The sequence below is a fragment of the Euleptes europaea genome, chromosome 9 (assembly GCF_029931775.1).
Source record: "Euleptes europaea isolate rEulEur1 chromosome 9, rEulEur1.hap1, whole genome shotgun sequence".
In the NCBI taxonomy this organism is placed as follows: Eukaryota; Metazoa; Chordata; class Lepidosauria; order Squamata; family Sphaerodactylidae; genus Euleptes; species Euleptes europaea.
In genome coordinates, this window is record NC_079320.1 from 24,830,524 (window position 1) to 24,846,915 (window position 16,392).

Consider the following 16,392-nt stretch of genomic DNA (forward strand, 5'->3'; position numbering starts at 1 on the left):
ACCACAGTGCGCAAGGGGAAAACAATGCATCAAAAAATTAAGACTAACTAGGGGAGAATAAAGGAAGAATAATGGTGGTGAGTTTTTTGAAGGGAGAGGGAAAGTTCTTCTCCTCTGGCCTCCTCCCACATAGCTAGCTAGCTCCACATAAGAAAGGCCCTGCTGGATCAGACCAAGGCCCATCAAGTCCAGCAGTTGATTCACACAGTGGCCACCCAGGTGCCTCTAGGAAGCCCACAAACAAGATGACTGCAGCAACATTATCCTGCCTGTGTTCCACAGCACCTAATATAATAGGCATGCTCCTCTGATCCTGGAGAGGATAGGTATGCATCATGACTAGTATCCATTTTTATTGGTAGCCATGAATTAGTAGGTTCTGCATTAGAGCAGAAGCACAAGGAACACATCACACAGACACGCATGCCACCGGTTTCACGTGCATCGCCTCATTCTTCTTGATCCAATCCTAGCTCAGGATGGGCAGGTATGTGTGTGGAGGTACAGGGAGAAGCAAAAGAGGATGAAGAGGTTGAATCAGGAAGTTCAGGGGGCAGATCTGGTTCTGGGGAAGCAGACTTGGCCTTTTTTGCATCTTTCTCAGAAGAAAGATTCCTTTTCTTGTTGCCCTGCCACCCAACAATTAGGCCATTGCCCTGGGCAGAGAAAGACAAAAAGCCAACTGTACTTCTACCTAACCAGTTCTGCCCAAGCCTTTGCTACCCAGGATGAATGTAGGGAGAGGAGCTTGGGAACAGACGGGCAGAAGCAAGGAAGATTGCAGGATGGACGTACAGTAAGGTAACAAAAGGGGGAAGAAGCCATGCTCCCCCACCCCCATAAAATTTCATGGCCCTTTTTCTAAGATGAAAGAATGCACTTAAATTATTCCAGTTTCTTTTACTCTTACCTCTACTCCAAGCAAGGCAGCCCAAACTAAACCTCTCATTAATGGAGGAATATCAACTCTTGCTTCTTTCCAAATCTGATTTTTTTTGTATGGATAGGCCTGGAGATAACAATTTACAGAACTGGAATTATGTTCAATACAGACTAGACAACAGGCCCCCAAGGAGAGCTTGCAAAACAAACCAAAACTGATTTACAATGAAACAATCAGATAAAAGTGAAAAATTCAATCAAATCCTACTAAAAACTTGGAAAAACAAAACAGTTTTCAAGCAGTGCCTAAAAGATAGTGAAGTGGGTGCCCTAAGGAATTTATCTGGGGAATGAGTTCCACAAACAGGGAGCTATCCTGGTCAGCACCACTCTCACCTCTGAAGGGTGTGGGGGAAACTGGAGCAAGGAATCCTGGAAGATCCCAACCATCAGGAAAGTTTATATGGCCCAATTTGCTATCCAGAGAAACCTAATAATAGTTAATGGAAAGTTCATATGGAAGTAGGCTGTCCTTGAACTACCCAGGTCTCTGACTGTTTATAGCTGTCCAACTCAAACTCTGAAGTATGCTCAGAAATGACCTGGCAGGCCATAAAGATTGGTAAGCATGGACATCTTTGAATACTTTGTATTTCTTCCTCTAAAAATAGTTATAAGTACAACAGATCTTTTAAAAAATACCGTTGGTGATGTATAAAGAATAGGGAATGAAACCCATATTCCTCTCCATTTTAGAATTAATCAAGGACAAAGTGAATAAAGAAATATGAAGAAGCTTCCTGCATGCTAAGGAAGGCTGACACTCTTCCAACTTAACTAAAACATACCTTTAGCAATCTGTCAAAAAGGACGATTCTGTTGAGTTGGTATTCTGTATCTCGTTCTCGGATAATAAGAGGAAGATTAGCAGCAGCAGATAATTCATTATTGCTGTTTGAATGGGGTAAATTTGACTGGCTGAAAGAGAATATTTGTGAAAAAAATTCCAATGTATCCAATACAGTGAATTAAGTACAAAACAAAGTAAGGATAATACTTACTCATCTTCAAGCAAAGGATAAAATGCTTCCCCACCAACATCTTTCAGCCTCTGTTAATGTTATAAAAATATGCAGGATTAGAGAAATGCTTGGTTTAAAAAAAAAACAGAGAAAAATTTACACAATACAGTCATTGTCTACATGTCATTTCCCTTAACATACTTTGGAAAGAATCTCTTGCTTCTTTGAACTTAGAGATATGTTCTCATGTAGCTCTTTTACAAACCAAAGGATAACTAACTTCCTCTCAATCTTAAGGCTACTGCATATACAATAGTGGCTGTTTCTCAACCACTTTTATGCAGTTGGATCAAAAGATCATTGCACTCTCTGATCTCATGTGTCCTGCCACTTTAAACCATGGCTCAATGTTGTATGTGAGACCAGCCATGCTTAACCCTAACCCAGGTGTGCTCCTAAACCATTGTTTGAAACCAGAATCTTTATTTCAAGTGCTGGGTTACAAATACTTCAGGGTTAAGGGTCAATCTGCATGCAACATGGAGCATGCTATCCAACAGCCTTTCCAAATCCCTTAACAATTGCAATTACATCTCCAGAAGCCCTAATGTCAACTTCGAAAGCATATTTGATACTATGATTTCTCAACTTAATATCTGCCCACTCAGGCACTTTCTATAAACTGGAGCTCACCTACAACAAGTAAAAGATGCATTCAGTAAATCCCACTGATCTGACCTCTCTGCTGAGTCAAGTTCACCAGACTCTGAATCTAAGACAGACTGATGATGGTCACAAAGCACATGTAATTTTTCAGTATCTCTTGATTATATAGAGTTCTGTGATAGAATCTCACTATTAAAATGATTTTTTTTTTTGCTGTGAAGTCACATCTGACTTATGGTGACCCCTGGTGGGGCTTTCAAGGCAAGAAACATTCAGAGATGGTTTGCCAGTGCCTGCCTCCACATCACGACCCTGGTATTCCTTGGAGGGCTCCCATCCAAATACTTGCTAGGGTCGACCCTGCTTAACTTCGGAGATCTGAGGAAATCAGGCTTGTACGTTTTTCTCAAGTAAATACAAATTAAGATTTATATTGCAAAAAATAATATATATATATATGGAAGACTGATACTGCTATTCTCTTTCAATATAAAAGATGACATTGCTTGAGTAACCTTCATTAGTGTATATGCATCTGGACTATGTTATAAATGCACCTTGCTGTTAGAAGTGTCTTGGCTTGTTAACTTAGCACTAGGCATGAAGGTGCCATTTCCAGCAAGTTTACCTAGGAATTTTCCTACTTACTTGGGACTTCAATGATAGCTTATGTTATTGTCTGGCTTTATGTTTAAATAAAATCAGGGGTGGGGGACAACAGAATCAATAACAATATTTTATTAAAAAGAGACAAACATGATAGCTTGTACCAAGCATCAATGTACAGCTTATGGGTTTTCCTTGTCCTCTGCCTGTTCAGCTGATGGAAGAGAGAGAGGAGGGGATGACCTGACCCCTTTCCTCCTCTTCATTGCAGTCCCTCAATCTGCACAGCTGCTTGTCTATATGGGTTCCAATGCAATAGGAGCAATCTTTCCAGGGAGGGGGGCACGGGGGGGTGGGATCAGTGTTCCATGGCTGCTTTTTGAAGGATACAAGCTGACACTTTGGTCCTATTCACTGTCACAGGTTACAGCTCCCAAGGTTAGACGCTCAATTAACCAGTCTCTCTAGGGCAGAATTATTAAAATTTAATACTGTTTTTTTCCCTTGTATAAGTCAGGCCCTGCTCTGAAGGTGCAGGACTGTCTTTTCTGGGGATTTGAAACTCTTTCCTGCCTGCAGCGCTGATCCTCTTTTGATTACAGACACAAAACTGTGTTCCAGGAGCGGCGTGTGGAGGATTCTGAATACTGAGGAAAAAATCTTTTCGTTAATACTGCACGCTTGGCTAGGAGATCAGTGAGACTCAAAATAGTTTTTCTCAAGAAGAGAAAGATCATTGTTGAGCATATTCATTCGTTTCTATTGTTAAGGGCTGATATTTCAATTCCAGTTTTGAAAAAAAAAGCAGTAGCGTAGCGACAAAGACTTTTATTTGTCAAGAAAATTTTATGCACTGATTTTTCAAAAATGGCTTTTAGATTAAACAGATGGCCTCAAGGTTTCTTTTTAAAAATATGACCTTTTAAAACATCTCATTTGGACAGCTCCATATGGAAAGCTCACCATTTCACTCCATGAGATATGAATTTTTAGGCCTCAATCCAAAGTACTGTGCTTTTCTCAGCTTTTTTGAAACAGCGAGCCTTTTTTAAAAAAAAATAGGAGACCCTTCTCAGCAAAATGACAAAACTCTTTTGAAAGTGGAGGGAGTTTCAAATAGAGTTTATACTCTGGAGTGGGAGGGGAGGTTGATGTTTAAAGGGAACAATAAAAATCCTAGTGAGCACGTCAGAATCCTGGAGAACACCCAAGCTGCTCTTTGGACAGCAATAATAATAATATTATAATAATAACACCCAAGCTGCTCTTTGGACCGCAATAATAATAAAACAGTCTTTACCTGTTTCTTTGTGGCATTCATTAACAATTTGTTGAACTAGATTATAACACTTCGGATTTGGTGCAACCAGACGCATTACAAAATAGGTAGATACAAGTGGGGAATTCGTGCGATTTGTGGGGGGGCATCCCATCCTTTTTCACCCTCCACTGCCTTCTCTCGATTCTCCTGCCCCCTGCATATACATTCCCTCCCTTTTGCCCCCCTGTTTCTTTCCACTCCCCCATCACCGCCTCTTCCTCCTCCTCCTCCTTCTGGGCTCATCCAGCTATGTCACCTCTCTTGCCCTCCCCGCTGCCTTGCCTGGCCATTTGCCACCTCACCAGGCCGCTCACTCTCCAGGCCCCCTCCTCTCTGCTCACAGGCCAGCCTTCCTGTCTACAGAGCCACCACCTTCACCTGCCTGGCCCATGGAGTGGTTGGTGCAGCTCTGGCAGTGACAGCTCCTCCTCCTCTCCTCCCTCCTTTCACTGCTTTCAAACAAGAACCTCAAGCATCGTATTCTTTGCCAGGAACTGCAGTGGAAGAAGAAACGTCTAAGGCCTGTGGAAATAATACTTCACATACTCCTTCCTTTATCATCACTGACTCCCCCCCCCTTCACTAACACTGCCCCCCCTTCACTAACACTGCCCCAAAAAACCTTCCTTTATGTTTATTTTGTATTTCAATTGAAACTCATTGTGAGCTGCCTTCGAAGCTTGTTGACAGGCAGAAAAGATGGCATATAAATACTTTAAGTCAATAAATAAACAAATGAGCTTCTCTCAGTAGCATGTAGATGTTTAATGGGAAAAACAACACCTCAGAAAAGCTATAACATTTCCTGTCAGACAAGGTATTTTAAAATATACCAACACAAAGAAACATATTTCATCTTACGTTTCTGAGCTGGCACAGTGAAAGCGTCACCGTTGTATCATCCAAAAGGAAGCTTCTATCTCGTCCTTGGCCAAAGCTCTCCCCATCCTCCAACAAAAAACTGGAAGCAGAAACGACAGCTTAAAATTATTTTCAACAGACAAGGCACAACACAGAGAATCTGTCACTCTGGTGTTATATAAGTAATAGAACAATACAGAAGGACTCAAATTAAATCACTATTTCTACCCAAGGCTCATGAACGTTTGAGGCATTACTGTTGGAGTTTGATATACATTGTATTTGGAATATTTGCAAGTTTAAGGATGTGACCTCATTTGTTCCCATGTCTAGAAAACTCTTCAGCAATACAATCTACATACAATTTCATTTTATTTGAAAAATAAGTAGGTGAGAAAGTCTGAGAGTTTGCAAAGTAAGGATCATGTGAGGCATTAAAGGCAACTCAGGCGGAATTAAAAAAAATGAAAGGATTACTTGATATCAGTTATTGGTAACTTAGATACCCTTGAGGGGAAGCAGGTGTCACCAATATCATTTTCTTTTCTTTCAGGCGCTAAAACATTTAAAGCCAGCAATGGTCAAAAGACATTAAAATGTTATTGGAGCTTTAAGGAAAACTCTAAGCATAAACTTGCTAGTGTTAACCTTTTTAACTGATTGCATGGAACAGTATGTTTTCCTCTTTTTGAATCAGCCCTATAACAACACAGCTGTCTGTGGTTGTTGATTTGGGAGCAGTTAGCCAAGGAAGTACAAGCTTCTTCCCCAACACTCCCAGCCAGGCCCACAACTAATAATTTATACACATAATTAATGGAGCAAGAGCAAGAGTAAAAATTAGCTTACCTGCCCTGACTAAACAGACCCAGTTGATCCTAATCTCTCATCTTTTATGCTGATCTACCTGGATCCTTGGCTGTGACAGAAGCAAACTGTGCGCCAAACTAAATGATACCAAGTCTCCAAGTCTGCCGTGGGTGTACATGCCATTTTTAAAAAAGTTTTTCTTTTTTGTAAATGCAGCAGGGGCCCAATCCTGCTAGGGACTGTGGCACAGACGGATGAAGGGCACCTGTCCTCTCCCCCTGAGCCATTTTCAAGAGCTGAACTGTTTTGGCTCTTGAAAACAGTGTGGAGTGGGGGACAGGATTCTCTTATACCCTTGCTGCATGGTCCCCAGCAGAATCAGCACCCCCCCCCCGCTGCATTTTCAAAAGTTAAAAAAACAGCTCTGAAATGGCACCACATCCCTGTGGTGGACTCAGGGATGCAGTATTGTCTAGCTTGGCCCTTAAGCAATCTCAGAAGGTAATAAGGAAAATCTCTACTCTAGCATATATAATTTACACATGTAAGTGCATCCTTTGGGACATAATATGCACACTGCATTAAGTATTTGTCAATTGGGACTGCAGATTTTGAAATAAGAAACTAAATACTGAATATGAGGATGGGATGCTTGACAATGCAACTATCTTTCAGGCTGACTTCAAATTTCCCTTGCAAATCAGTTTGACGTCACTTTTATCATTTAACTATTTCTTCACACAACAGTCCCCCAAAGCAATTTTACATTTCTTACATTGGGAGCGTGCAGATGGGTGGTTTTGAATGAATGATTTCCTTGTTGACAAGCTCCTTCTCCAAGTCTCCTCCAGCCAAGCACCAGAGATAATAAACCTCTTCAATTGATCTCTCTGCTAGGTAATCAGCATTTTCATCTATTAACAGAAGCCAAAAAAGACAGCATTATAACTTCCCAGCAACTTGGGATATTTCACCAGCATTCTAAACATGTTTTTCGCCCCCCACACCCGAAATAGAAGTATAGGTCTGAGGAAGATTTCTTCCTACCACATTATTAAAGATAAATGATCTCCCCTTTAGAAGGACTACAAGCAAAATCCTTTGGGGTCGATCTATAATGAGGGAGAGAAATTAAGGAGAGAATGTCCCCATCTTGATTTGGTACCAGAAAAAAGTGCAATAAGTATATTAGGAAGATGTTGATTAAATGCTTCATTAATCACCTAATATGTACTTCTCCAGTAAGGTTTAACAAAATGCAATGGCACTAAAGTACAGAATACATGATGTGTGCAGGGATCCTTCAAAATCTAATGCTTATTCCAGTCCTAACAATCAGCTCTACCAACTGGACCTTTGGTTATATCAAATTTGTGGGAGAGGAAATTTTGTTCCTAGACTTCAGTTGTGACTTCCTGTTTACCTTCACACAGCTGGTTAATATCTTCAGGAAGAGTTAAATCAGCACATCTCAGAGTGGATGAAAAAAGGCTAGCAGGTTTGTGGAAAGGTGGGTATAAGGAAGAGATTTCATTGAACACGGAGTCTTTAAGTAACTGGTCTGGAGTAGGCCTTGAGTAGCAGGGGAGAAAAGGAGAAAGAAATTATATTAAATGTTTTATAAATGAACTTCAAAGCAAAATGAATGAAAACCCAATATAAAAAAAATCTTCACTGTGATGCAACGTGAACATTTCCATTACTATGGCACTCCCTAGACTCGTATATATTTCTTACACAAAATTACTTTTCTCAGCAATCAGCTTCAGTCTCTATTGTGTTTTTTAACTAAGTCAATAAAGAGCATATTATCTCGAGTCTGAGGAGATAAGGTAGGATATAAATTATTTAAATAAATACATAATCTGGTAACTTGAGAGCTGCGTCACATTTGTCTTTTAAAGCCATATGGCTGATTCACGCATATGAACGTGCAGTTAATAGCTCATGTGAGTGGTATGTTTTTATAAGCAAAGTAGGAGAGGGAATTCATGAAACACCGCAGCAGCAGTTTCCATGTACAGGTATTAATATAGTGTCTCCTCTCTTTAGAAGTTGTTACTCTGATGTCACACAAGTTTTATGGTGTTACATTTTCCAAGACAAAACAGCCTTTGGATTAGACTTGACTGAACCTTGATAGAGAAACAATTCAACGTACTAGGTAAGTTGTGATGGAAATCTATATTTCAGTTTTTTGCCAGTGTTTGAAGACCTTATCTGTGCCAAGAGAAAGTGAAAAAGACATACTTCCTACCATCCCCTGAACAGATGATTAATGCTCTCATGGGCTGTGGACCACTTTCCACATAACGTTTTTTTACATCTCAGATAGTTTAAGTGGACAGCTATAAAGTGTGAAATTACATTTATTTCCAAATAAATGTACCAAATATGCACATTTTACAGGAATTTGTGACTTGTCCCAGCTCCCATTTAAATGTACAGTTGTGGCAAACCTAGGCTTGCCTCTGTGTATCATGGGTTGCACCTAGTGTAAGAAAAAAAGGAGGGGAATAAAACCCAACCCAGCTTTTGCACCTAGTGTAGCCAACCTCCAGGTGGGGAATTACAAGCGATTTGCAGACTACAGAGATCAGTTCCCCTGGAGAAAATGGCTGCTTTGGAGGGTGGACTCAATGGCCTTGTACCCCACTGAGGTCCTTCGCTTCCCCAAACCTCGCCCTTCCTAGGCTCCACCCCCCAATCTCCAGGAATTTCCCAACCCAGAGTTACAGCCATGTTGCCTGACTAGTGGTTGAGGCTCTTTAGTATTAGGGACCACATGCACAGCATCCCACAACTGTAGTGTCATGTCTTGATTAACGGATGTGTACTACAAAATTATCTAAAAGAGATTAAAACAGGTTGCCTCAGATGGTTGCCACTTTTAAGTGTACCTTAGTACCACATTGCTACAGCGTAAACACTGTAACCCCCCTTTCTTTAAAGGGGAACTATCCGATTCACTTATCTGTGTACCTACCTCTTAGAAGGATGGAATGTAAGGCATTTCTTCAGCAGAGCTAAAACATTTTCTGGCATTTCCTGGTATGCAAAAGAGAACTATCAATGGCTACGGCACTGAATAAAGCATTTAAAAAAATGTGCAACTGGAATACAAGATCAGTTATAGGGAACGGTGCTTACGTTTGAATATAAGGCTGAAAGGGCATAAATCATATTATAAAAGCTGTGACTTCTGGGGAGGTTAGAAAACCATGGACCACCTTCTCCCATATTTATCAGTTCGCCAGTTGAGACCTTCCGTTCTCTGCAGAGGTTAGAGTAGGGAGCCAGCGTGGTGTAGTGGTTAAGAATGTCAGAATAGTATCAGAGAGACCTGGGACTGAATCCCTACTCTAGCCATGGTAACTCACTGGGTGACCTTGGGCTAGTCACACTCTCTCAGCTTAACTTACCTCACAGGGTTGTTGTGAGGATAAAATGGAGGACAATGTAAGCTGCTTTGGGGGCCCATTAGTGGGGAAAGGTGGGGTATAAATTAATTAAATAATGAAGCAGTCAGGTGGATGGTGACTGGGGGCACCTATTCTATTCTCTTTTAGGTGCCACACCAAAACACTTTTTTTTTCACTTAGGCTTTTAACTAAGGGGTTACATCTTTTAAAACTGTTTTTATGGCCTGTTTCTAGCCTGACCCAGCTTGCTGGGGGTAAAGGGAAGATGACTGGGGAAGGCACTAGCAAACCACCCCGCAAACAAAGTCTGCCTTGGAAACGTCGGGATGTGACATCACCCCATGGGTCAGGAATGACCCGGTGCTTGCACAGGGGACCTTTACCTTTTTCTAGCCTGAGGACTGTTTTATTAGTATCTTTTTTATGCTGTTTTATGCACAGGCTTGTTTTAATGGCTGTTAATTGCTAAATTTTGTGGTGTTTTTATGATTGTATTGTTTTATTTTGTAAGCTGCCTCAAGCAGTCTCTGGAGAGGCAGCATATACATTTCAAACAAACAAATGATATTACAATTTGTAAAATACAGCAAGGAGCCCCGTGGCGCAGAGTGGTAAGCTGCAGTACTGCAGTCCAAGCTCTGCTCACCACCCTGAGTTCGATCCCAATGGAAGTCGGTTTCAGGTAGCCGGCTCAAGGTTGACTCAGCCTTCCATCCTTCCGAGGTCGGTCAAATGAGTACCTGGCTTGCTGGGGGTAAAGGGAAGATGACTGGGGAAGGCAATGGTAAACCACCCCGTAAACAAAGTCTGCCTAGGAAACGTCGGGATGTGATGTCACCCCATGGGTCAGGAATGACCCAGTGCTTGCACAGGGGACTTTTACCTTTTTAAAATACAGCAACAGTTTCACTTGTTTCTATGCCTGCATTAACAGTGCTGAAGGGTCTTGATTTATTACAAATTTGTAACAAATTTTTTTAATGAAGCAAGTTACCCCATAGAATACCAAGGTGAGTAGTCAGCATTATCACTCATGTCAAAAATTTTAACTCATGTTAAAAATCTTTGCCAAACCTATGAGCATATGTCTGATTCAATACAGTATATTCTTCGATGTTCGAAAGACAGCCCATGTTCTAGTCCTGCTTCCATAATCCTGCTTCCATGGCTGGACAATCCCGATTAAGGAGAACTTCCAGTGTTACAAAAACGTTTTGAGCACATAATGTAAAAATGTGACATAGTATGGGAGAAAAAGAAACAAGTTTTGTTCTAAAACACATTCTCATTTTATTTCAAGAAAAGGAGTTGAATGCTGTGGTAATTAATTAACATATCTATAACTAAGCAATACATTTCTTCTGGTCAGACCTTGATAGTGTCCAGACAACAGTGTTCCTCAGCCAGTATTGTTATGATATCATCCACACATCCTACAGATCAGAACAGGAACAGAACATTATCAACATGACATGACTCAATGTAAAAAAAAAGTTCCAGAAATCTTTCCTTTCCATATGGGGACCGGTCACTAGACTGCATGTTTGCGAGTCAATCGTTTCCTAAAGGACCATTGTTTTTCCAGACACAGAAACAGATATGCATATTTGTATATGAAGAAGAGTAATTTATACATACTTTATTGAAACATCCAAACTTAACATTTTCTAACTGGAAGGATTTTACCTTTCATTTAAAGCAAGTGAATCACTGAAGCTTCAAAAGGAAAAAAAAACATCCATCTTAGGCTGCCTGTGGCTGCCACCAATAACTTGTGTTTTTAGCTTTTGATTATGTCTCTTTAAAATGTATGTGCAATGCTTTGAACACTGAAAAGCTCTACAGAAATGCTAATTATTATTATTTATTTTAGAACCAGTCATCTTGTGTGCCTTGATAGAAATTGGGGATAGTGACTTGATATTTGCATTCTTGATATCCCTATAAATCAAAATCACTCCGATGAGAGAAGCAGTTATTACTTTGGCTGGTTTAGTCTCCTATATGGTTCCCTTTTAATACCATTACTTACTGCACTTCTTTGCTACGTATGGGTAATACTGCTTTGACATATCCTTAAACCTTTCAACATTCAGATCCACTGAAAACCTGGCATCCCTGCATCAATAGTATGGCCTTGATTCATATGAGCATTTATGAAGACATTGTGCCCTGCCGTTAGTTTCACATTACTCACCAAGATTAAGCAGAAGTTTTAATCTTTCAGCTCCATCCAAACTCTGGAACAGCTTTGTGCCCTAAAGAAAACAGTAAGGCTTGAGATTACTAAAACATTATGAAATACATGGCCATTTTATTTTCTCAAAGCTAGTATTAACAAAACCTCCATTACAGTGTTATGAATCATATGCATCGGAAGCTGTTAACTTCAAGGTTGATATGAAGATCATAAACTCTATTTACCCATAGGTTCAGGAGGGTAGCTGTATTAGTCTGCAGTAGAGGAGCTGCATTAGAGTCCAGTAGCACCTCAGTAACCAAAAAGATTTTCTGGGTAGAAGCTTTCGAGAGTCAAAGCTCCCTTCATCAGATACAAGTAGGAATGGAGATCCTTGAACTCTTATATACTATTTAGCCATACACATTGTTAATAACATGGAGTTGGATCCAGTGAACATAATAATAACAAGATCACAGAACAGATCTCTTTCCCTTCTGTTGGCGGTTCCCTTCAGCTTCCAATACTCCTTGAATAAATGTTCCTGAATGGCAGGTGATGCTGTGACAGAAAGAAATACTCTTGCACAAGTAACTGTTAATTTCCCAAAAAGTTGTACTGCCCTGCGCTGACTCTAGATCGATGCTCTAGAGTTGTAGGAGTAGCTTTTCAAGACGAGCAAGGGGAGAGAAATTTCCTGGCATCTTGTTCCACAGGATCCACACCATGGAAAAACAATAAAAGACAAATGCAGGCACATGAGAAATTGGTAAAGGCATTACATACTGTACAGTTTTCAAAGCCTTCCCTTAGCTACAGTTGCTGCATTTGTAATAGAAATGAGCAGATTCACCCATCTCAGCCCAGCTGGGATTGGAGCACTGTTTACTCACCGTGAATGCTCCTTCTCTTCTGAGGCGAAGGCATCTTGATTTGCGGGTTATTTCCTTCCATCATCCGGATAGGCAGGACTAAGATCTTTGAAACTTCCTGTCTTCCCTTGGCAGGAAATAGCCTGCAAAACTCCCAAAGCTACTAAGAAACAGGAATGAAGCTCCTTTGCTGAACAACATGTAAAAAACACATACAATATCCTAACCAGAACAAGAACCATAATGAACAAAACGGTCATTTAACTCTGAAAAACCACAAATAAAAATTGTGCAGGGTGGGCAAGACGCCTTCGCCTCAGAAGAGAAGGAGAATTCACGGTGAGTAAATAATGCTCCATTCTCCTACTGAGGCTCCGGCCTCTTGATTTGCGGGACCTCCAAGAGCTCCCAAATGGGCAGGAAATGCACCCTATTCCACCACGCTCTGCAGGGTTACTGTTTAACAGCTCATTCACCTGTTGTTAGGGTTGCAATGTGCCCACTGGAGGCAGGAAATCTCTTGCTCCCAGCAGGCCTTTCCCACCAGAACTCCAGTGGGGGAAATGAAAAAAAAAACTTGCCATCAGCGATGGCATAATATCACTAACAGGAAAACCCAAAAGTGATATCAGTCCTCTCTAGGAATTGCCAGAAACTCTATGGTTTAGGCAATTCCTACAGAGGACTGACATCACTTTCAGGGAAAGCCCAGATTTTACCACAGAGTTTCTGCCAATTCCTAGAAAGGCATGATGTCATTTCCAGGTTATCCCAGAAGTGACTTCATGCTGTTGTTGCCAGTTGCTCTCCATATCCTGGCCCCCATCTCCTGCTGGTTGCCAACCCTACCAGTTGTATTTAAGTAAGTATTAGCCTAAGTTAGAAGTTTGTATGATTCTTCCAACATCAACTAAGCTTCATGTGTAGTATATGCTGACTTTCTAGCTGTATAACCAGTTCCCAAGATTCTGTCTGCCACACTCTAGCATGACCAAGAAACAGAGTCATAGACCTTGTCCATACATACAAGAGAATGAGGTAAGAATGAATGAGGTGGTAGAATGGACACAGCACTCAAAACTACAAGTTGAAGTCTTTGGAAATAGCAAAGCAGCACAGTAAGAAAAGAAAGGACATGGATAGAATCTTTCTGTCTTCTGTGCTTGTTTTTATTTTCATGGAGATTTTTTTAATTCCTCTGTAGACAGCATCCGACTGCTAGGAGGAGGAGGTAAGGGGCCCCCCGTTTGTGCTGTTTGGAAATTTGGCGCCAAAAAGGTGGGAGGAAATTGGCCCATCATTGAGGGAAAATTGCTAAAATGGCCGCCCGCCGCGAAAGAGGAGGGAAAAAACCCGCCCGGCCCGGAGGAAAAATGGCCACCCACTGAGGGAAGGACGTTACCGGCTGCTGAAACGACGGCCGAGCCCGCCACCAACGATGTCGGCCTGGAGATGAAAGTCTCTGCACTGTCCGGAGACTCAGAAAAGGTGGGAGGTCTTTTCCCGGCTTTCGGAGTCACGGCGGCTCTGTGGCCGCGCTTACACCTTTTAACCCCTTGCAAGGTTGGCGTGGCTTTCTTGACCGTTGTGGTCTTCCGTGCCTTCTTTCCCTTTGGGGCATCAGTTGGGGCTTGGACGGAGCTGCTCTGCTCCGCGCTCCCTAAAGCACCGCAATCGCGGGCATTGGGAGAGTCGGGTTCCTTCGGAACAGACTGTACCAAACCTAGTCGGTAGTCGCCGACTGAAAGGAGGTCGTCCACCCTCTCGACAATGGCGTCCGCCATTTTGAAACTCCGTAGGAATCACTCCGGGGCTCAAGAACCCGTAGAATACCCCCAACGCCGGGAAAAACAAAAAAGGACAGAGACCACACTAACAGACAAAAAACAACAACAATATTAACACACTAGACAAAGGAGCTGAATATCGAAGAGAAATATCTATTTCAAACCGAGTAAGCACAGAGCTGTGCTTACGACCTGCTAACCCTTCTGAGGCAGGACGGAACTGGGAGTTTTGCAGGCTATTTCCCACCAAGGGAAGTCAGGAAGTTTCAAAGATCTTAGTCCTGCCTACCCGGATGATGGAAGGAAATAACCCGCAAATCAAGACGCCGGAGCCTCAGTAGGAGAATTGTTCAGTTCTTAATCCCTGTGTTTTGTTCCAGAGGTCTTTCATTTAATTTTTGTACAACGTTGAGCAGCAGAACCCAAAGAGGATTGACACTCCCCACTGTCTCCCCAAAGAGGCTGAGGCTGACAGAAACCCCTTTAAAAACTAGTCCTTTGCATGTTGAAAAGATAATACATTTAAAAAATGATTTTCTGTAGGCAAAGGAGAAGCCTTGAAAGAGTTTCTATTTTTCTGTGTTTAACTTTATCAGGAAAAAAATCAATTTTCCTTTTTAATGCATGTATTTCACCAAAAAGTCTTTCTCTGACACAGACTCAGAGAAGGGAGTGGAAAGACCCACCTAGGTGAAAGGGAGTAATTAGATCCACCCCAATGTCTATCTTTACCTGAAATCTTACGGCTAAGGAAAAACGTCCCCATGTATCATAGCAGTTCAACATCCCAGACACTTTTTCTTCCTGCCTGCTAGTCTCATAAAATTATTTTTATTCTGTGGTCAACCTAGCACTGTTTTTCCTAGTCTGAACATTCACCTTTTTATTTGAACAAGCTGACTTGCAAATATGACTCATATGGAACATAAACACATTTGTCCAAAGCTGTTTGGTCTTAAGTCATCTGATCCACCATCTATGTGCAATTGTTTAAACTTTACATACCACACAAAGCTCGAATAAGATTATACCAAGGGACCATACATCGGATTTAGGGCCTGAAGGTAGAGGCTTTTCACTTTGACTGTGATCACTGGATTTCATAATTCCCTGTGCAATTACTTCTGGTGCCAGGTATGAAGGATATCTACAGTAATGAAACAACAATTTAAGTAAGAACAAGATAACAGTAAGGAACTCAGAGAAATACAGGCATACATAGTTTTATTGCACTTGCCGATATTGCATTTTCGAGCAAGTCTATCAGCACCATTTTCCCTACAGCTTGAGCTCATTCCGTGTCACTGTGTCACAATACTGTCAACTTTTTCATTATTATTACAGTACATTTTTTTTACACATAACACTATTTCATACTTAATAGACCACAGTATAGTGCAAACATAACCTTTCTATGCACTGAGAAACAAAAAAAAAACCTCATGTGACTCGCTTTATTGCGGTGGTCTGGAATCGAACCTGTAATCTGTCCGAGGTATGCTTGTAATAAAAATGAAGCAATTAGTTCCTCATGAATACCAGCCTCATTAAACCTGCATATTGTTACATTTCATAGTTGAAGGACAGAATACTATTTTAATGACAACAACAACAACAAAAGTCCAATGTTAGCTTGGAAAAATAAATGCTGACATGGGGGGGGATACAAAATCTATCACACTTCATTTTTTATTTTGGAAAACTATGCAGTTTGTCTCCTTTATCCTTACAGGACAGATTGCTGCTGTCTGAACTGCATTTCAAAACCCTGGGCTTCTATGGAAACTCATCAGGATTTCCAGGATATAAAGATGTGGTGATGACAGATAAGCTCTTTGAGGCAGCTTATCAGCCATGCACAGCCAAAGAGCACAGTCTACAGAGTTCAACGTTAAGTTTAAAAGGTTTGGGGAATGAGTCATGGGAACTGGAAGCACACCTTAGCACCACCCGAGTCTTCTACA

General features: G+C 41.2%; 1 protein-coding gene across 2 annotated transcripts in view; it reads right to left on the minus strand.

Annotated features, from left to right (window-relative positions):
- Nucleotides 1-16,392, minus strand: part of TBCK (TBC1 domain containing kinase) — a 97,938-nt gene that overhangs the window by 59,931 nt on the left and 21,615 nt on the right. For both annotated transcript variants that reach the window (XM_056855596.1, XM_056855597.1), the window contains exons 5-14: nucleotides 15,434-15,575; nucleotides 11,788-11,848; nucleotides 10,962-11,023; nucleotides 9,155-9,216; nucleotides 7,592-7,740; nucleotides 6,944-7,082; nucleotides 5,359-5,458; nucleotides 1,944-1,993; nucleotides 1,731-1,860; nucleotides 911-1,009 (exon numbers count right to left, since the gene is read on the minus strand). In XM_056855596.1, the coding sequence (XP_056711574.1) occupies nucleotides 911-1,009; nucleotides 1,731-1,860; nucleotides 1,944-1,993; nucleotides 5,359-5,458; nucleotides 6,944-7,082; nucleotides 7,592-7,740; nucleotides 9,155-9,216; nucleotides 10,962-11,023; nucleotides 11,788-11,848; nucleotides 15,434-15,575 (994 nt within the window). The remainder of the gene's footprint in view (nucleotides 1-910; nucleotides 1,010-1,730; nucleotides 1,861-1,943; nucleotides 1,994-5,358; nucleotides 5,459-6,943; nucleotides 7,083-7,591; nucleotides 7,741-9,154; nucleotides 9,217-10,961; nucleotides 11,024-11,787; nucleotides 11,849-15,433; nucleotides 15,576-16,392) is intronic.